Below are 22841 nucleotides of genomic sequence, written 5' to 3' on the forward strand. Positions count from 1 at the left end.
ATCTCTTCAACTCAGTAAAATGACAGGAGGTAGGATGCAAGTAAGAGGGACAATGAGGTGTTAAAATTGTTTCCCTTTCAGACTTGGATTGCTGCATTTATGCTATATTCTTATTTTACGTGGCTATTTGCATATAATCTTTTCCATTAGGATGAAAGTGCTTTGAGAGCAGGGATTTTTTAACTCTTATATAGTAGGAGCTTAATAAATACTTTTTGACTGACTACACTTAGACATTTTCTGAGATGAAATGCTGGGACTGTTCTTATATTTTCACCTTATTAAAGGAAGGTGAGAGAGGTATTATTATCTGATTACTTCTTTAGAAGGAAATATCTTTTAATCAACTTCTTAACAGAATTATGGGTTGACAAATTATTGACTAGGTTTTTTAATGCATAGGCAGGAGCAGTCCTAACTCAGTGGACCTAAAAGTTCTGTGATTGAGCACTACTTGTCTATAGCATTCTAACTTTAATGCGAGTGACTAAATCCATCTTTATGATTTAACCACCATCCTGATGGTCTCTAAAGACTCTAAACACTCTATAAGAAATCAGTTCCAATATTCAAATTTAAGACTCTTTCCTAAATTTTGCCAAGGGAAAGGAAATCTCTTTCTCTCTCTTCTTCCAATCTTATGGTCTCATTCAGAGGAGTAGAGATGGGCTGTGAGTAAAACAGAATCATCTCTGAGAGCTGAAAAGGGGAATTAATCTATGGAGCAGACCCACAGAACCCAGCTGACTAAGGTCTCCAGGAGAGATCTTATTCCTAGAGATCAGCACTTTGAGGATACCACCAAAAGAATAATTTTTGAACAATGCAAAACCTGTCCTACTAATATATATTTATAGAAGGGGGATACTCTGCCCCCAATTTATGGGGGGAACATGCTGTTACTATTGTTCATGGTATGCCATTTCAGCAAATGCTTTTATTTTGAATGAATTATATCGACTGGTTGAGTAATGAAGATAAAACCATCAAAATGGTGGACTGAAAGAGAATCTAGAAACAGGAATAAATTATCACTCAGGCAACAAGTTTTATTTAGAAGAATTAGTCTATCAATTGCCTTTACTAATTAAGGTGTCTATGATGATAAGTACTAGCACATAGCAAGTATTATAAAAGCATTAGCTATAATTAATATTTTGGGGTTTTTGAAAAATAACATTATTTGAGTATAAAACATACAAATTTTTAATGGATTCTGTTTTGTTAATCATCCAATACCAACACGATCTATTCCTCCATTCTTAATTTGTAAGTTCTTTATCTATTTTTCCTTGAATCCCCCAAATCTAGAGTCCTTTTACTTGGTATTACCTAATTAAACACTTGATGAATTGAATCTGTGTCATGTTACCATAGGGAAAGGAGGAAGAGATTGACTGCCTTCTAAGGACTGCCATAAAAACTCAGACCTACAAAGAGATAGTAATCATTACATGAAATGCATTAACAAGACTTGTTCCAAGCTTTTAAAAATATTTTGTATACATTATATATGAGTCTTGATACTAAGTCTTTATAAGACAATTAGTAGAAGTATTATTTTCCCTATTTCATAGATCTGAACCTGAGGCTCAGAGAGAAAAATGACTAATATAAAATTATACAATTATTAAGTTACAGACCAGTGAGTTAAAGCTTAAACTTGAAGTTGTGGTTATAGTAACTTGCTTTACATTTGGAATAAGTTATTTTTTAAATTGGTTTGCAAGGCAATTGTGGGTAATGATTTGCCCAGGGACACACAGCTAGTAAGTGGTAAGTATTTGGAGGCAGATTTGAATTCAGATTCTCCTGATTCTAGACACTTCATCATTTAACTGTCTTCATCTTATCTTCTAACACTTAAAAAGTTCTTTCCTCAAAATACATTTCTGACAAAGGTATTTTAAAGGTATTAATATAATTCTTGTCTCACTTTTCAGGTGAAGAAACTTGGCTTTAAGTTAAATTTGGCTTTTCCATGATCACATAACTAGTTACATGGATTCAAAGCAGTATTCCAGTTCAATCTTCCAACTTGATATCCATGATTTACCTATTTCTTGAGAAGATCCGTTGACATAAAAAAAGTGGGAAGAGCTGACATAATCTTGGAAAATATGGCACTGTGTGAATAGTACTCCATTTTCATTTGGACAATAGATTATAATAGATTTTGAGCTAGAAGGGACCTTAGAGATTATCTAGCCAAACCTCTCATTTTGCTTGTGAGGAAATTAAAGGGCTCTTGTTCAAGGTTAGACAGGCAATAAATTTCAGAGGTGAGATAAAGAACTTCAGAGACAATGCTCTTTTCACTATACCTAGTTGCTTCCTGAAGGATATGTTTCTCACCTCTTTTTATAGGGTTTCTTAAGGAATTTGGATGATGATAACTGGCATTTAGAAGCAAAATGAGATTTCTCAGTCACTTAGTTGAAATAATTCCTCAGATACTTATTAACTGGGCGATTCTGGAGTAGTCACTTAACTTCTGCCTTCTTTTCCTCATCTTTAATACAAGAATAATAATCCTTGTGTAATACTTCCTATATAATAATCCCTTTAAGAGTTGCTATGAGTATCAAATAAGATAATATTTTTAAAGTGCTTTGCAAATCTTAAGATACTTATAAATGTTGTTTTTGTTGCTATTTGCTGCTGGTGCTACTATTAACTACTTAGTTTTCAGGTGTAGAAGCTGAATAACATTGAGGATTCTATTTGGTCAGTTAGTAGTAGTAGTAGTAGCCAAGCTTAGGACTCAGGTGACAGACCATCCTCTTTAAGCTGAATGAGTCTTTGTTGTTGTTTTTTCCCATATTATTCATTTGGACCACCTCTAACAAATACTAGCTCTAATGTGACCTGGAAGAAGCCACTAAACTGAAATATTCTAGGTTCTTCTCTCAGATTCTTAGGTGCAGAAAGATAAAGGAAGTTGTTCATTGGGAACTCTCTTTTTAAAATCATTTCTCTCTAGTTACATGCTGAAACATTTTTAAAAAAAATTTTTAAAAAGTCCTAAATTCCAAATCTATCTTTACTCCCTTTTACTTTATTCTCTTTATTCCTTTATTTCACTTTCCTTTTTTTAACTGAGGCAATTAGGGTCAAGTGACTTGCCCAGTTCACACACAGTTAGGAAGTGTTAAGTGTCTGATTTGAACTCAGGTCCTCCTAACTTCAGGGCTGGTGCTCTACCTACTGCACCACCTAGATGCCCTTTTTTAAAACTACCCTCTCTGGGAGGATTAGCAGTTTGATGTAAGTTATGTATGTGGTAGCTTCCTTTGTGGATGAGACCACAGAGTCATCTTTATATATATATATATATATATATATATATATATATATATATATATATATATATATATATATATATATACATATATATATATGTCTATACAAAAATTTATATATGTGTATTCATTTGATGCTTCAGAAAAGAATCTTTAAAAGAAAAGTATCAGGGAGATATGACATAATAAATAGATAAAAGCACTACTAATATAAGATCACTAATGTAAGGCTATAATGATAGGCTTACTCCACAACTGTACCCATCAAAAATTGCCATACTTTTGAAAAATAAGACAAACTGATTTATACAAAGAAAAAAAAAAATCCACATATACCATGTGGATTGAAGATTAAGATAATCACTTGTATAATTTAAGAGGAAAAAAATCTTTTGTCTTAACACTCTAGTGCTTGTAAAAGTATTCTTTTGATGTGAATTATACAGATTACTTCTGTTTTCTACTTGAATTGGTCTATGAGACACAAAATCAGTGATTTAACTTTTAGTTTTAAAAACAGCACAACTGCAGACAGCTAGGTGGCGCAGTGGATAGAGCACCAACCCTGAATTCAGGAGGACCAGAGTTCAAATCTGGTCTCAGACACTTAACACTTCCTGGCTGTGTGACCCTGGGCAAGTCACTTAACCCCAGCCTCAGGGAAAAAAAAACAAAACAAAACAGTACAACCTTTGCCTAAAATTCCCTTTATTATTTTTAGCCTCTTTTAATATCTACCCTATATTTGGATGATTTTGCTTCATTTTCTGATTTCAGTTAGGTAAATATTTGCAAGCACAATGATTAAATGAAGTGTGAAGTGGGATAAAGTGAAAACCCCATGTATACTAAATACATGTTTTAAATAGTCATGCCTTTGCAGCTGAATCTTTATGACCCCATGGACACCAATCCCTTCTGTCTTTCACTGTCTCTCAAAGTCTGTCCAGATTCACATATATTGTTTCCATGATGCCATCCATCCCTCTCATTCTCTGTTACCCCTTTTCCCTTTATTCTTCCTAACATTTGGGTCTTTTCCAATGAGTCTCATCTTCTCATTATGTGGCCTAAGTATTTAAGCTTCAACTTCAGTATTTGACCTTTCAATGAATAACCTGAATTAATTTCTTCATGTATTTCTTGGTTTGAAAGCATCATGTTCTAAAACTATTCAAACTATTTGATCCGTCCCTGCATTTGATTGCTGACCTCTATTATAGGTCTATTATAGGTCCCTCTCTAATTTCACAGGACTGGCAATTTAAGTATCTCTTCTTTGAGTGGAATATCTATTAATATAGATATAGATATTTGTTTGAAATTGACTTAATGCCTCCCTCTATAGTATGGTGGAAATACATTTTTTCTGTTGAAGGGCAAATAAGCTTTTCAAAAATTATTATTCAAACATCAAGATAGGTGCTCTAAATTTAGTAGCAATGATAGCTTTGGGTTTAACCTAACTTTGTGTGATAATAACCATAAACTCATCCTAATAAAAGAGATACTGGATTTTTTTTTTTTTCATTCTAAACTAAGATTACATATAACATGAGGGAGCACCCATCATATGAAAGTTCTGTTCTAAACTTAAACCCAGCTTACTCCTGGGGAATACAGAGAATCAAGTTTTTTCTCCAGTGTTAGTCTATCTCATTGTCTTCACCCCAGAGTTCCATGATATTCAAAACCTTTCAAAACTGCTCACCTACTCCTACTACCTTTCCAATTTTTTCACACCTTTCTCCCTGATATATACTCTTCAATCTGGTGACCTGGCCTCCCTGCCTTTTCAGGGATAAGATACTCCATCTCTCAGCTTCACGAACTTTTTCTTACTGTCCCCCATACCTGGAATCCTTTCCCTCTTCTGCTCCATTTAGTGCTTTCCATGGATTCCTAGAAGTCCAACCTAAAATCTTATCCCCCTTTTATATATAATTGGAGAAAGCAAAAATATTAAATAAAGTTAAATCCTGCCATCCACAGGAAGCCTTTTCCCACTCTACTTAATTGTAGTTTCATCCTTTCTATAGGATGCTACTTTTCCTGTAGACTTAGTGAGGTCCAAATCTCTCCACCATCTAAGGCATGTTTTAAGCTTCTCAGTTCTTTCAGGTACAGAATATTCCAAGTAGCTTCTCCTCTGAGAAACTGATATGAAAATCACCAGTTGCTGAATAATCAAGACCCAGTTTAGAAACTCCTAGCTCTATCTATTATAAGATTACCCAATCTTATAATATAATCTTATAAGATTATATTCCTCAGTATTGCTCCACAGGAAAAAAGAAACACCAGGGTACCTGGGGACTAGAGGTCCACACTAAAGCTCATCACAAAAAGCACATGTTCTCATAAACTGAGTGGCTGAGTGATGAGAGGAGAGAAATATTGCTTTTTTTTTCTCTTACTGAAAATCTAACAGAGGTTACATTCTTTCTGTGCCAAAAAAAAGAAGTCACTTCAAAAAAGAGCATAAGCTATCTTTTCCCCACCCTTTTATATCCCACATTTGGACTTTCTTCCTTCTCATTAGGTTCCTTTTCATTAGAGGTCCAGTCTCAGGGATCAATCAGGAATTGCTTTGTTATCTCAGATATGCATGTGCTCCTCAAAAAGAGACCAATATGATCACTCAGCTTCATGAAATGTATCACATTTTAAAATACGTTTTAGGCTCTTTTTTAGTTATCTTTATTTTAAAAGCTAATATGCATTTATCCTTATTTTAATGTTTTCTTTTATTTTAAAATATAATTCACATCTTTCTTTAGCATTCCTGAGATATGTTTTTCAAATTTCTAAAATATTGTTATTAACAGATTTCATTCTAATAAACAGATTCTAAAAAGAAAATGCACTAAAAACACTTTAAAAGGCAAAATAGTAAAAATGTTTAATTATGGTTTTGGTATTAAAAAAAGAAGAAAGAGAACAATAAAACAAATCTATTTTATAAGGATAGCATGATATTTTTATTTTAAAGGAGCTTTATAGAGTTAATATAAGCCAGGGGTGTCAAACTCACAGTCCAAGGGCCCCATGCAGCCCACAAAACACCTGCATATGGTTTCAAACATATGAAAATATAAAACTAAAGCAAAGTCAGTATTTACCCTGCAAGAGTCCTTTGGTATGGATTAGTGGACCCCATGTTTATATGAGTTTGACAGTCCAGAACTAAGCTTAATCCCTTCAATATTCAGATGAATCCTAGAGAGATACAATGATTTGGATACATTCTTATAAGTAATAAATGGTATAGCTTAATTTTGAATTTAAGCATTCTGTCTGCAAGTCTAGTGATCTTTTAAAATTCTCCATGATAGTCCTGTTTTCTTTTTTCAAATAGTAGAATAAATTGACCTAATAAGACACTCAGCTGCAATACCAATCAAGAGTAACTAGGACTGGTAAGCTTACCAGCTACTGGTGTGCTAATGATAAATTATCTTAAACTTTCATTTTCTAGGATATAATTTAAAGTTAGCAACTCTTCCCTTTTTATTATGTGTGAACTTGTGAAACAACAAAACTAAGTCCTTAAAGAAAAGAGCACAAGAGTAGAAATTTCCAAATGAGAGCTCTGCATATTCAGCTTTTATAAATGAAATTAATTTTTAGTTTCATAAATATATTAAATGTTATAAGAGTCAAAGATATATTGATTTACTCATAGGCACTCATGGCTTTAATTGAGACAGCACAATTTTCAACTAAAGATTGGTTAACTTGGCAAACAGAAGTGATAACAGAACTCTATTAAGTGAATTCAGTATTATTCCTACAATTGGAGATATTAACCAATGTTCCTTTGGTATTTAGCTATGAACTAAGCTGTAGAGCTTTTTATTAGCTTCAGAGTTATAGGCAATAAAAATACAATCATGCAACTAAGACTAACTTTGTAGCCTATGCATTAATTTGCTATTACCTTGTTTACATTTCTTATCCTTAGTTTTACCTCAAGGCTTAATTTGAGGGAAAATCATGGAAAATAATGATTATTTCAATATCTATATATCTGTTGATCTTCTTACAATGGGGAAGTAATAGATCTAGACCTTGTTTTTCTGTTGTGTTTTGATTTAATCAGTATAAGAAGTTACTAATTAAATAATATCCTCTGCCATAGCATATAGGCAAATAATCTGCAAAATACATTTTTAGGTTGTTTCCTGGTTCCCTGGGAAGTCATTATTTGCTCATGATCTCTAAGCCCATTGTTAAGGACAGAAAGAGATCTAAAATTGGTCTTGGCCTTGACTGTAAGGTTATTGCTCTATCAACTATGACTCCTAGTAAAGATTCATATTTTGGGCAATTATTTTCAAAGAACTTGCTTCATTGTAGTAAAATATTTTATCATATTTAAAACCAAGAATCTGTGTTTCCCTTTGCAATTGGTCATTTGCCCAGAGGATGAAATTTAGACTTAAAATTCTTTAGACAATTCTTACCTGTGAAAATGTAATAGTAAAAACAAAACTATAATTATTTCAAATATTCTGAATCTCTTTTGCTTATGAAAATGAAGGAATTATTTTTGTACCATGTGCTTCTACCTTCTCTTATCTACTACGCACAATTAAAAGAGCCTTGTTGTCAGGGAATAAAGCCAGATTATGTAATTGAGTAAATTTTTTCATTCTCATCAAGATGAGTACTTTTTTTGCTGCCATTTCATAAGCCAGAGACGTAGATTTAAGCAAACTTCAATAGAGGATAAATTATATTACTAAATGTCTTGTTTCTCTTTCTTTCCAAGGGTCCATCATGCTGGGATGATGTCCTGATTTCAAATAGGATGAGTGGCATTTGTCATTCTCCAGATTGTGATGGAATTGGAGCAGTAAGTACCTGGCCTAAATACAGTGCATTTTGGAGAAAGGAATAGTACTGTCAATTTGTGAAATATATATCTAAGATCTAAAGTCACATGTGAGAGTTATATATTTTTGCTAAGAAGGGGCTGAAGACAGAACCAATAACTGATATGACTCTCATATTTTAGCCTTTACCAAAAGTTTTTTCTGACTTTTCCCCCCTCACTTTCTATTCCTGTTTGACATAGAATTTAGTACATTTGTTTTTAATCTGCTTTTATCACTTTCCTAGGGAACTGTTCAAGTTTGGATGTTGATTCTTTGAAATTCCAAATATTTCTTCACAAAGTGATGTTAATGGAATGAAGAGGTTAGCAGCTAAAAAATAGCAGCGTAGTGTGATGGGGCGAAGAGTTGATGTTAATCTGCTGGCCATGTTCCATAATGATGTTTTACATTTATGTTCTATTTAACTCAGAAAATTGTTTTTTCTTTTCTATTATCATCTTTTCTTCCAGAATCCAGAAATTCATTTTGTTTTATTAAATGGACTATGGATATATTAAGTACAAACTCATCCTCTCTGCTTTTGTGTTTATCTCTGTATGTATTTGGTTAGAGTGAAAAACAGTTCAGACGAGTTTAGAGAGCTAATTGCAAAAGCCAAGAAGACAGATTCAAGCCTTGCCTTGGATAAAAACTGGCCAAACGAAATCAATCAACTTCTCAGAATTCTAGGCTACTCTCTAGGACTGTAAGTTGCTCCCTTATGTAGGAGTTCCCAAATAGATGAACCAATGTTTCATTTTCTAATCCTATCTTCCTTGATAACTGTAGAAGAAGGTTACTTTCAAATTAGCTTTTTTTTTCAATGATCAAGCATTTATTTTCTTTTTCTTGGACATCCCTTAGCATTTGATGATTCAGAGAATAGTACACTATTTCTTCAGTCAGGAAAACCTAAATCCAAAATCACCCTCACATATTTAACAGCTGTGTGACCCTAGGAAAGTTATTTAGCTCTATCTGCCTCAGTTTACTTAGTTGTAAGGATTAACAGCACCTATCTCACAGAGTTATAGTGAACACCAAATGAGATAAAACCTGTAAAACATATTCAGCACAGCTCATGATGCATAATAAGGTAATAAAGAATGCTTATTCCTTTCCCCATCTTTTCCTTCCTAATTTGAACAAAAGAAAAAAAGATGAAAACTTCAGAACAAAGAGTAGTTGAACAAAGCAAATTTTCACATTGACTTTATCTAAAAATATATGTCTGCATTTTCAGTCTATCACCTCAGCAAAGTTATTTTTTGAAAAGTTTTTGTTCTAAAAATAATTTCAGAATAATTTGGCTCTTATGCTTATCAGGACAAGCAATATTATAGCTAGTGTTTTTATTACATTGTTTATATTTTGTGAAATTTTATTTTATTTTTTACCCTGAATAGCTTGAGGCCATAACAATAAGATGGCATATATTTTCTCTGTTTTGGCAGTAGAAATGTCAGTATTGCTGAAATAGAGATACTGCTCTGATGCCAACACAAATGTCATTGTTAGTTCACAAACTGTCACAACCAGCTGGCAGTTAATAGTCTCTCTAAAACATAGTATCTGTCACTAGCAACAGGTAAAATATTTGAGCTCAACACATTAGACCTGAATAATCCCTGAAATCTGCTGGATTGCCACAAGAGATAATAAGAAAACAAAAATCTATAGTAAACTTTATAATTCATTCAGATCTAAAATGAAGTCCTGAAAAGATTTTTTGTTTGTTTTTGTGTTTTTATGAAAATGCCATTATACATAAAAGAGAAACCCAGGGAAGAATGATTTTTGTGTTGCTCACAAATATTGAAGTATGCTTTGTAGTCTTAATAGATGTATTCTTCCTATCTAGAAACTTTAGGTCAAAAGCAAATTCTATTCATTGATATAATTTTTGTAATGTAGCTCTGACCAGCAATGTTTCTTTTTCAGAGATTGGTCCATGCCACAGTTATAAAATATAACAGAAATTTTGAGAGATTCACACATTAGTAGCCTTACTTGTCAAGATTAGCCTATATTCTTTATGTCTTTAATATCATATATTTATGATATTAACCTATCACTTAATGGAGGTATAAAGAAAATTATCAAACATATGTATCCTTGGGAGAAGACTCTGACAATTTTAGCCAATTGAAATTTGGGAAGTATCCACCAGCCATAAAGGATAATCTTTTAAGGGAAAAGGAATTGAATAGCTTTAAGAAATTGATTCTCATAGTGTGGACTGAAAATTAAATGATTATTCTTTTAGTTAATGAAACAAGCTGTTAAATAAAAGATTGCTCAAATTCTGCGCCCTAGCACAATCTTCATTTTAAAATATTTCTTATTCAAGAATCCTATAATTTGGGACAACAAAATGACTTGAGGGAAGAAATATCCTTGGGCATGAGGGGGTCCTGTCAGTTTATACATTCATTTTTCAAGCAAAGCATTGCTTGGATTTAGAGTAATTACAAATAAACAAAAAAAAAAAATCAGCAAGTGATCAGCACAGAATTTTCTTCCATACTTGTAATTCTAAATCCATAATCTTAACGGTAAAAAATGCTAGGTTATATTTTTCAAAATTAAGATAGAAAACAGGCCAGAGACTTGTAAACTACTTTGAAATTGAAGAATATTCAGAATACTTTCTTCTAGAAGAGAGTTAAAAAATGGGCAAAATAAGCCAAAAATAAATGTCACGTTTAAAAAAAGAAATTTTTAGCTAGGCAACAACAAATTACTGGTGTGGGAACAATTACTGAATGAGCTTTCTGTTTATAGTCAGAACACAGGCCATTTAGAAAAAAGATCATCCTGAGGAAAGGATAAAGGTAAGAAGACAGAACAGGAAATTATAACAGATTGAACCTGACCTATTAAAACAAACTATTGACACAAAATATTGGGACAAGAAAAATGATATGTATCACAAAATCTCAAATCTGAGTCTAAACTAAATCATGAAAATATCAGAATAAGGAAAACAAATTTTGCATTATTTTGAGAAGAATTATAAATAAACTTGAACAACAATGAAATAGGAAATTTGACTAAATCTATTCAGTTTTTTAGTTGAATCCAAGGGAGAGATTTCTTTTAGTCCTGAATCCTGACAATATGCATATTTTTGTAAATATATATGCCTTTACCTATATCAGCAAGGCATTTATGTGAGAGTACGTATATGTAAATCTATAAGGAAACATATACATTTGAAACACAAAGGAAAGTCATTTCAGATTGAAGTAAGACTACGGAAATTATATTTTCATTCATGAATGAAATTAAACTTACCATGACTTTTTCAATGACATGAAGCTTTACTTTTAGTATAATTCTTTAATCCTTCATTATATATATATATATATATATATATATATAACCTTATATACTTTACATATATGAGTATATATGATTATGTATAATTCTATATAGTACAAATATGCATTCTTTAAAATCTCTTGACACATTTTTAGAAATCTTAGCTACTAAGATTAAAAAATCTTGAAATTTGAAAGCAACTCCCCTCTGGTTATTAAATGTTAGCTTTTAAATATTTATCCTTTGGGGGATCTTTTCAGAAATGAATTCTTTAATTACAAGGTCTCCTTTCCCTTTTACTTTCCTTCATGATTATTGCATTATCCAGTCTGTTGTATAGATCCATGAAATGAAAATATTTTCCCCTGTTGGAAGCAAAAAAAGAAATACTATAGAATTTTCAAAAAATGAAACCATTATTTTAGATTTTGAATAGATATTTTTACTCAATTCTTTTCTCTATATTGGTATAGTACATAGGGGTACCCCACAACTCAGAGAATAGGTCTCTCAGATGGTGTTAACCATATTCATGATACTCTGTTGATCCATGTTCATTCAGCTATAATTCATTAACCCTCAGTGGTGTGTTTACTTCTTCTAGGCAGTCAGAAGACATTCCAAAGGCATTTTATATATTATTTTATATATTTTATATAATTTCTCTCTTTAGTGAGAAATTCAGCAATAAAACATATCCCTTGTAAACCTGGGGTACTCTTCCCTAAACAGACAGACCATCAGGAAGGTGACTAGACACACATGGGGAGCATATAGCATGTTAGTTATAGTACACATGTGGAGGGTTCACAAGTTGAGAAATGTGTGGCCAGACACCTTGTATGAAGAGATACATGTAGAGAACACATTACCAATGCATGATTGAGGAACCTTTCAGGGATATTGATGTTTTCCAGAAATGCCATTACAATGTCCCCACCAGGCCTGCAACCTGCTGATTTCTGCTGGCAGTGTAGTCTCTGCTGGACATTGCTCCACTGATCCCCTGCTTACCTCTAGTTTCTATTAAGTATTGTTTCAGTGCTTCCCTGTGTGCTCTGTAATGGAACCCTAAAATATATTCATGGATATTTGGGGTTTTCTGTACCCCAGGTAATAATCACTGAATTAGGAGAAATCTTTGTATGAATAGTCATTTCCCTGTTTACAAGTTCAATGAAGTAAATGCCATGTCAAACAGTGTATTGTAAGAGGCAGTATGGATACAGCCCTACTCCCAGAGAAACTGGGCTTAAGGAAAAATGGAGTAAAAAAACTCACCCAACTATTGGATTTGTCAGATGGTTATTGGTGACCCTTGGGAGAGTAATTTTAGTATAGTGATGGCAGAAGGCAGACAGCAAGGGATTGAAGAGAGACAAGATGATGAGTATGTGTCAGCAACCATTTGTAAGCAGCTATTAAAGAAGTTTAGCAAATAGTGGAAAGGAGAGGGATGCAGTAAAAGGATCAAAGGAAATCCTCTGTGTGTGTGTGTGTGTGTGTGTGTGTGTGTGTGTGTGTGTGTGTGTGTGTGTGTGTGTGTTTGAAGATGTTTATTTATAAGCAAAGGGAAAAGTGAGAATGAAAATGCATGGAAAAAAAAAAAAGAAACTATTGCTGGAGCAAGGGCCTGGAAGGGTTAATTGGGACTTATATGAAGGATAAAAGTACAGGGATTTTTGAATCAGTCAGGATTTGTAAAATCTCATCCTTTTTCCTTAAAAGAAGGAGGAAATTAACGCTGTTCTGTATTTTCAATTGAGAGCAGGGAAAATGAAGAAGCCAGTTCAGTGAAACTTTTGGTTTTTGATACAATTCAATCCCATTCAAGTTTTTATGAAGTTCATGATTTTATGCTAGTCATTGATTCTACAAAATCAAAATGGAAACTGGAGTCCTTGGAGAAAGACATTTTCCTGTAGTGATAAGGTTTGTAAACTTGCTAAGTTTGTTGGTTCATCTACCTTTCTGTTCTTTAGCTCCCTATCATCTAATGTCCATTTGTCCCTCCTTCCTTCCTTCCTTCCTTCCTTTCTTCCTTCCTTCCTTCCTTCCTTCCTTCCTTCCTTCCTTCCTTCCTTCCTTCCTTCCTTCCTTCCTTCCTTCCTTCCTTCCTTCCTTCCTTCCTTCCTTCCTTCCTTCCTTCCTTCCTTCCTTCCTTCCTTCCGTCCTTCCTTCTTTCCTTCCGTCCTTCCTTTCTTCCTCCCTCCCTCCCTCCCTCCCTCCCTCCATCTATCATCTCTCCCTTCCTTCCTTCCTCCCTTCCTCTCTTCCTTCCTTCCTTTCCTTCTTCCTTCCTTCTATAATTCAGCTAATTCAAAATTTACCTAAAGATATGACAATAGGCTCTTGGTAGAATCATATGCCACACAGTAGCATATGAATTGAGAAAGCTTTGAAGGGAGCTAGTGATTTCAAGAAGCATAGATAAAAAAGTATTATCTTCTGGACATGGAAGATAGGCTTTCCAAAGGTGTGGAGGTATCTCTTCCTAGTTTAGGGAGCAGCATGTAGGCTAATTTGGCTAGAGCAAAGAATCTGTTGAAGATAGTAATAATTTTCAGTAAATCTTAAGAAAGATGCTCAAGTGAGACTATGAAGAACTTTTAATGTCATGCTTTCAGATGGATCCTTTTCTATAGAAGAAAGACTAAAATAATTGATATTTTAAAGTTAGGTAAATCTAAATTTCATATTCAAATATAGCATAATAAAGCTCTCTCAATTTGTGATAAATAACTTAGTTATTAATTTTGTTTAATATAAGAAATGTTTCAGTTTGTACTACATAAAAATTGTTCATCTCATATTGCTATATATAAAGTTCAATATGATTTGTTGAACCAAAAGTAGAACCTTTTTAATCTGTATCACTTTCAAATTATTGGTTGACATCTTAAATAAAATATATAATAAATAAGAATCTTCTTAGATTAAATTACTTAGATTTATGAAGTATAAAAATAATATTTTTGGTTTGCTAAAAATGGTTTTCTAACAGTGTGTAGATTTAACCAGATCTACAATCCCATTTTACAGGGGAAAAGATCTTTTTTCTTAATCAAGCTCATGAAAAATAAAAATTTAGAGTTTCTCAGCATAGGTGAATGTATACGTGTGTATGTATGTGCACATATCTTTATACATATATGTATAAATATATACCCCTGTGTGTTCCCTAAATTTTTTTTCTGTTTTCTAGCTTTCTAAGAAGAATAGTGTGGTTCTATTAAGCCAAGGCTGACCCAAAGACACCAGAATCATAATTTCAGACAGCAACACATTTTGTGCCAATAATCAGTCAACGTTAGACAGAACTGTTTTCATTTGCATAACGCAGAAGGCCTCTTAGTCCCATGTTATTTCTTTTGTCAGTTACACCCTTATACTCAGATGATAATTACCATCAATGGTAATAACTTCAATCCAGACAGCCAGGTGTTTGAATCAGCCCCCCAAACTCCAACATCAATTGAGTTCAATAAGTATTTATTAATTACTAGCTATGTGCAAGACATTTCCCTGGACTATTTTGTTATGCTGATGGGTAAGAAGTAATTGCTTCCTTTGGGTAGGAGTGGTTTGGTGTCAGGTTGTATAGGATAAAAAGTGAATAAATAAGATAAAGGAATGAGTGGAAAAGAGATCAAAATTTACTTCTTTAAATCTTATCATATAATGTAGAAGGAAAATTTGCATTACCTACCCCCCAAAATAAATTAAGTCCCTTCTTTTAAAAAAAATAAAAATATTATTTCAAAACTTGCAAGTAAAAGTCTAAAATGATAATGGATTAATTCTGAATCTTGACTATGTATGAAATAGATTTTAAGCAAAAAAAAAAAAAAAAAAAAAGTAGGGCTTTTGAAAGAGGGATGAGTAGAGTATGGGGTGGGTCCAAACCTATATCAAACACGCAGTGTGTTGAATGCTGCTTGCAACTTTGCTGAGGGTTTTGCCTCATCACCCATCTGGATCAATGTTCCTGATCCTGAAACAGATTAAAATATAATTGAGAAATATTTAACAAAAATTTAAAAAGTAAAATGGAAATAATTTTAATAAATAAAAATATAATGGAAGATAGATACTATTAATTTTTTTCTGTCAGAAAAAATTGATATCTATAGGGATCCTTAATTTATTTTAATGACTCCTATTTCTGTTTAAGTTTGACATCTTTGATCGAATTCAGTTGTTCTCACCCTATGGTTCTAGGGGTCTTTGAAACTTTTAAAGGGATTACAAATTAAAAATTAGTTTTTATCTCTAATATGGTAAATATGAATAAATAGAACCCACATAAACAAAACTCTTTGGTCAGATCCTCAATAACTTTTAATAGTATAAAGGAATGCTGAGATCAAAAATTTGCTAGTTGCTGTTCTATATGAACTCTTGTAAGCAATGCTATTTGGTAATTATTCTGCAACTTTTACAGTCTTAGAGAATTTCATTAGAAACTAAAAGGTTATTTTCCCAGGGTTATGCTTCCAGAATATATTAAAAGTGTTCCTTGAACTCAGGTCCTCCTGACACCCAAGACTACCTCTGTATTCACCAATTCATCAATCATGTATCTTTTCAAGTAGGGAACGTATAATATAGAACGAACACAAAAATTATGCCCTAGGAAACCATTGATTTCAACCAATACTTCACATTATTACTATAATTGAAAGGAAAAAAATAAGTCCAAAAAATGTTCAAAGAAATATTATTTATAATATAAAAAATTATAAATGACCTTTTTGTTCAGTATTTTGGCATAGCGGTGTAAATTGTGGCTTATCAGAATAATGGAATATTATTGCCCCATAAGGGATGACAGATACAAAAATTATTGTATAAATGACAAAACATTTGATGGGATAGAGTCAAGAAAACAAAATCAGAATAACAACATAGATATTTAACAAGACCACATTAAAGAAAAAATAACACTGACAAAACCAAAAAAAAAAAAAAAAATAGAAGAAAAAGATCCTGGAGGATACATAGAAAAAATAGTGTTATTATCTCATTAGAAGGACATTTGAGGGGGGCAGCTAGGTGGCGCAGTGGATAGAGCACCAGCACTGAATTCAGGAGGACCCGAGTTCAAATTTGGTCTCAGACACTTAACACTTCCTAGCTGTGTGACTCTGGGCAAGTCACTTAACCCCAACCTCAGAAAAAAAACAAAACAACAACAACAAAAAAAAAAGAAGTACATTTGAAAGTTTTGTTTTAGGTACAATCAATTTTATTTACATATTTGAAGTTTTGTTCATTGTTATTTATAGCTAAGACAAATTAAACCATAAAGAAAAAGATGGATATTACTAGATTTGATATGAGTTAAATAATTTCAAATCAAGTTTTCTTTACTTGGCATACACAAGTTTCTCTTTGCCCAGTCAAGTTAATAACTAGAACATATAGATAGTTCTTTTTGACTATTTGCTGAATCTCAATAAAATTATCAATTTTTTATATGTATTTTTATATTATGATTTTATTTCAGTACTTTGTGCATAATTACTAGACTTTAAAATGACACAGAAGTCTGGATCTTTTTACAAAAAATTAAGTTATTAATAGTAAGTTCCTTGAAATCAGGGACAAATTTTATTATTTTTTTCTTTTTCTCAGATTTAGGTACAATGTCTGCCAGACATATGGCAATTAAAAATGTTTAGTGATTCATTGATTTATTTCATTTCAGCTAAATGTCTTATGTAATTTTTCAGGAAACTTAGTGACTTAAGATAGATCATAATTTATATCTCACTTTATTAATATGAAAGCACCCTCACGAACTGTACAGGCAAAAAGATGGAGCCAGTTCTTTCTTTCCACAAGCTATTTATTGACTTTCTATAGATTGACACCAACTAGTTATGCCATCTATCTCTAAGGTCATTTGAGGAAATAGACAATGACCACCAAGGAAATATATTGATGTAGCACCAAAGGAAATACACAATGATGAGCAAGAAACAAGCACAGTTTCTAAAATATTATAATATGGAATAGGAAATAAGAAATGAGAATATATTAGAGATGGCATTAGGACGAAAAATATGGGTAGTAGTTCAGTAGTAAGTTTCAAATTCATTCTGTAAAAAAAAAGAGACATTTTAAGAATAGAAGGAAAGAAGGAATAAATATTTATGTACAGATCACCAAATGTTTCATTGGTAGGTCATAAAAGGAAGAAAATGCAAATATCATGGATTAGCTTTTGAAAGTGGGTATGTGCTATCTGCAGCACAGATATATCGAAGCTTAATGGAGTGGCAAGAATAGACAGAAAGTATGAGTGTAATGGTGCAAGAGAAAAGCCAAGCATATCAGATGGGAAAGGGCCCTCTTGATCCTACAAACAGGTGATTGATGATTCTATGAGAGACATACTTCATCATGCCTTGATGTCAGTCATTAAGAAACTATCATCTTTTATTCAGGTTAATCTAGCTCTCAGAAAGTTATCCGCAACCATGAAATAGTGGGTTTTTTGGAGGGTAGGGGGAAATATTTGCTGAAGAGAATATATTTGCTAGTATATTAAACTTGAAAATTATTATGGGAAAATTTGGATATGAACATAATTAGAGAATCTAAGTAAAATATAAAGAAAAATAAAATCAAAACAAAATTGGGCAAATTATTAATTTATTTTCCTTTGAAGCCATGTAAATGCACAAAACTCATGTATTCCATTTATAAAGATGAGAATGTCCTTTGGTCTTGTATGACCTCAAAATGAGGAGCAAGATGCAACTTGCTACTATGGCACTGATATTCAAGAGTCCCACAGTATGAACCTATTAATCAATTAAATCATTCATATATATATATATATATATATATATATATATATATATATTTTTTTTTTTTTTTTAAAGTGCTTACTATGTATGTATGTACAGCTACTATGCTAGAATGCAAAGATAAAGCCAAGCTCTCTACCCTTGAGACACTTACTTTCTAAAAGGGGAGACCAATGTAAATAATTAAATGTAAATAAAATATATTCAGAGTAGAAAAGGTAATTTTAGAGATAATCTAACAGCATTGAAAACATGAAAAATCTTCTGCAGAAGATGAAATATCAGTTGAGTCTTGAAGGAAAGGAATCAGATATTTCAAGAGGCTATTTGAAATGTTCTTCCACAAATAATTTTCAAATACTATAGTCATGTTTTTAGATTCCAGTTTTATGTGAATACCTTGTTTTTAAGAGAAATTTAATTGCCTATTTATGCAAGAATCAAATTGATTATGGAATTAAATGCCACTGAATTTTGTGCACTGATTTCCCCTTCCTCCTTGGCAAACCCTCTCCTCCCAAGCAGAGTAATATATAACTACCAAAGTCCTAGAATATTTGAATGAACTTCTCCTAAGTAATTTCAATAAAATTCAGCTTTGTAAACATTTACTGAGATAAATAAATTCTATTAAGTTCTCTATGTAAAAAGCCCATGACCATATTATTTGTTATGTGTTTGTCACCAAAGGCAATTTCCCAAAGCCAAACTGATGGACAGCCCACACGTTCTATTATACAATATTAGATGAATATTATGAAGCCGCATACTACCGGGGGGAACTCCCACACTCACCCACTCTGGTGAGTCCATAGCTGCAAGTGCCACAGGATGGACAGGTATAAATGGGTTGTGATCGGCTTCAATGGAGCAAATTGCTATGTAGATGAAATCATCGATTCTTTGGAGCATTTAGTATGATGGTACTTACCACCAGAAAATATGATAGCTTAGAAGACACCTAATATAAATGGTAATCATACGGTTTTATATGATGTTTTATAGTTTATGAAACATTTTCTGCAAATGCTACAACCACAGCAATTGAAGTTCCAGAAAAGAAATTTATTACTACTAAAATCCTTGGCGCTCTTGAATGGTTCAAAATCAGAAACTGAGAGGATTTTATCAGCGGAAATGACATTAAAAGGAGGCATTAACCTGATTTGTTGCTGTACCCCAAGAAGCAGGGCATTTTTCCATCTGACATGTATCTGAAATCTTCTAAATGTCTTGTCACTCCCATTATAATATCAGTTCTTTGAGAAGAGAAACTGTCTTACTTTTCTCTTTGTATCCCTTGTGCTGAGATTAGTGCTTAGCATGTTATAAGCCCTGAATAAATACCTTAGTCATTCTTTCATTTTTTTTATACCCAATCTGCGAGTTGGAAATTCAAGAAATATTGTCTCCAGTTTACAGATGAGGAAGCTAAGGCTCAGGGAGATTATTGAAATTTATTATTGCTATACTTCTATATCAGATTATTAAAGAAGTATTATGTGTGTGAGCACTTAAGAGAGAAAAGTGATTAATATGTCAGCTTTAGTTTATACAAAACATGCCTTTAAAAAAGAAAAGAGATTGCTAAATGGGAAGATATGAAAGAGACAGAAAGGGAGGAAGGAAGGAACAAAGAGGAAGAGAGGGAGGAAAGTAAGAAGGAAGGTGTTGGATATGGAATAGAGTCTACACCAGTCAGTGTAGAAATGCTTATTCTGAACTGAGTCCTAAATGACATAAAATTTGGAATGGGCCATTTGGAGAACATTTCCAGTCATTTGGCCTGATTGGAGATCAAGTATTGTAGATCTAGAAATTCAAGGGACCTTAGAGGTTATCTATTTTAGACCTTCCATTTCACAGATAAAGAAACTGAGACCCAAAGAACCTAAATTATTAAGGTCACAGAGTTTTAAAATGACAGGAGTGGGATGTGAAATCAGGCTCTGTGACTCCAAGCTCAATGCTATTTATACTGCACCATGTTGAAAAGGAGTAGAGAAATGTAAGAAACATGGTTTAAACTCTATTAACATAGTTATCAGAGAGAATCATGGGCATTCACTTCTCTGTTTGCTGCATAAAATTCTGCAGAAAGTAGGTAAATTCTTCTTCAGCATGTCTCATTAATAAATTAAGTGGCATTAAAAGACATTTTCATATAAAGGGAATAATTTAAATCAGAAAATATTTGATGAGTCCCTATTTTGATGTAAGGCATCTATACTAGTAATTGTGGGGACAGAAATATAAATATGCTCTAAGAATTTGTGATCTCTTCAGGGAAGTGACATGAGCATAAATCACTAAAACAAGGCAGTATGTGTTAAGTGCCATAGGAAAAGTACAAAGACTTATAGGGTTCCCAATAAGTTGTGATCGTTTTTTCCTGGAGAGGAGCAGGGAAGGTTGTGTTCCAGCCAAATGATCCTACTAACTATTCCGTGAAATTGACACGCCACTCTCCTCCTCCAAGACTTTCCAGTTAATCCTTCCCATGACAGAAATGCATTCCTTTATCACTTCTGACCCTTCGTACCTGCAGTTTCCTTAAAAGGTTCAACACTAGTGAAACCCCTTATGTTAGGGTTTCCCAACACTACTTTACCACTTCCTAGAACCTTTCCTCTTAAAATGACTATTTGTCTGCATGCATCTACCTCCACACCTATCAAGGAGAATATAAACTCTTAGAAAGAAATTGGAGGTCAAAAATAATTTGTGTGTATCTTTCCATTTAGTAACTAAATTTATGTTGAATCAATGGCTCTGTGGAGGACATGGATCTTCAAGGATGGGAAGGAGTTCAGAGATGGAGATTGGGAGACAAAAAAAAAAAAAGGCCATTGTAGGTAGAAAAAAGTCATATTGGCAAAGGAATAAAGATAAAAAGGTATACTACTTTATAGTTGTAATTAATAATCTTCTTTTTATTATTGGCGATATTACTTACTTAGTACAGTTATAGTAGGAAGTACAAACAGTGAAATACAAAGAAGTATAGTCTTATAAAAAGTAAGGGGTCCTTTTTTCCATTTTTTTCTTGATTTTTGCTTCTAAACCCTCAGCTACACCCCATTGTTATTTCTACTAAATATAAAGAAAGGTAAATGAAAGCTGGCAGTTTGTAGAAACTGAAAAGACAACATACAAATGAGGTTTTAGTGGCAGATCAAAGTATGAGCCTCACGTTTTCTTATATTTATTGAGTCATTAAGAGCAGGCCATATGGTTGTCTTCTGTCTTAACTGTTAATGTTTCTGCAAGTTCATTACTCAGCGGGAATCTGCTTAGTGGATGATTGAACTTACTCTTTATAGTCAACTCTCGATTATCTATGATCATTTAGGTAATCAAAGGATTATCTTGTTTGTAGATCATGGGGATTTTACTGGTCCTTCTGTCCTCCTACCACTTACCTTTTGGCAGCTTCATTCTTCATTAGCCCATCACCAGAGAGTAGACTACAGATGACAAAGTGAAACTTGATCAATAAATGAGATTTTTCTAGCAGCTCCTTTAAAATACTTAGTAGGGGAAGGGAACGGAATCACAATCTAAAATTGATTTGTGGAATTATATGCAGGTACCATCTGTTCATCTTCTCATCCCTAATTATACCCTTTCATAATCTCACCCTTAACACTTGTGTGTGTATATCACACACACATACACACACACACACACACACACACACACACACACACACACATATATAGTATGTATTAGAATGTCAAAAGGTCAAAAGTTGACTTTGAATGGCTGGAAGAACAGAAAGAGCATAAAGCTTTTGAAAAGCTCTTCTCAGAATGAGGCAGTTTATCATTTATTCTGTTAACATGGATACATTAATTAATCACTTTGTATTTTAGATTTTTTTCCATTTTTGAAGTAAGCATTATAACACTTGACATTTTACTTGACTGTTTTTGGGATTAATGACTAAATTCTTTTAAAGATTTATGAGTTTATAAAATGAAAGATACTTTCTGAGGTCAGTGGTTGCATTTATTAGTGCATAAAAGGATTTTCAGCCTTTGTTTCTTCTTGGAAGAAGATGCCTAGCCCTAGAATGGTCATTTCTTTTCTCTGTTCTATTAATTTAATTCATCTCTTATTTGTCTTGAGAATATGAAGTATTTATTTTAACTTATATTCTGTCTTCATTTCTTCTATTTTTAATATGTTATGTTAACTGAAAGTTCTACTACTATTTATTATATTTATATGTACCATTAAGTCCATTAAGTCTTTCACAAAAAAAAAAAAAAATTCTTAAATCTTCATCCTACCTAGTAAATAACATGAGTGTGAATTCATTTGAAAATAGTTTGTTGACAATGTTTTCATTTAGTATTCATATTTGATTATATCAGTGGATCTGTTTCTATTTCATCAATGGAGCAGATTAAAACCCATATCTTTTTTATATCTTTTCAGTCTTCTACATGATTTCCAAAAAATCTCTCCAGGAACCTACCCAACATGCTTATATATCTTGAAATTATCAGGAG

The 22841-nt window shown here is 32.7% G+C and overlaps 1 protein-coding gene across 1 annotated transcript in view; it reads left to right on the forward strand.

Moving 5' to 3' along the window:
- The window catches only part of PRKN (parkin RBR E3 ubiquitin protein ligase), a 1861641-nt gene that overhangs the window by 938840 nt on the left and 899960 nt on the right, over positions 1 to 22841 (forward strand). The window contains 1 exon segment of the mRNA XM_074309364.1: positions 8077 to 8160. Within this exon segment, the coding sequence (XP_074165465.1) occupies positions 8077 to 8160 (84 nt within the window).

The sequence above is a fragment of the Sminthopsis crassicaudata genome, chromosome 4 (genome assembly GCF_048593235.1).
Source record: "Sminthopsis crassicaudata isolate SCR6 chromosome 4, ASM4859323v1, whole genome shotgun sequence".
NCBI lineage: Eukaryota > Metazoa > Chordata > Mammalia > Dasyuromorphia > Dasyuridae > Sminthopsis > Sminthopsis crassicaudata.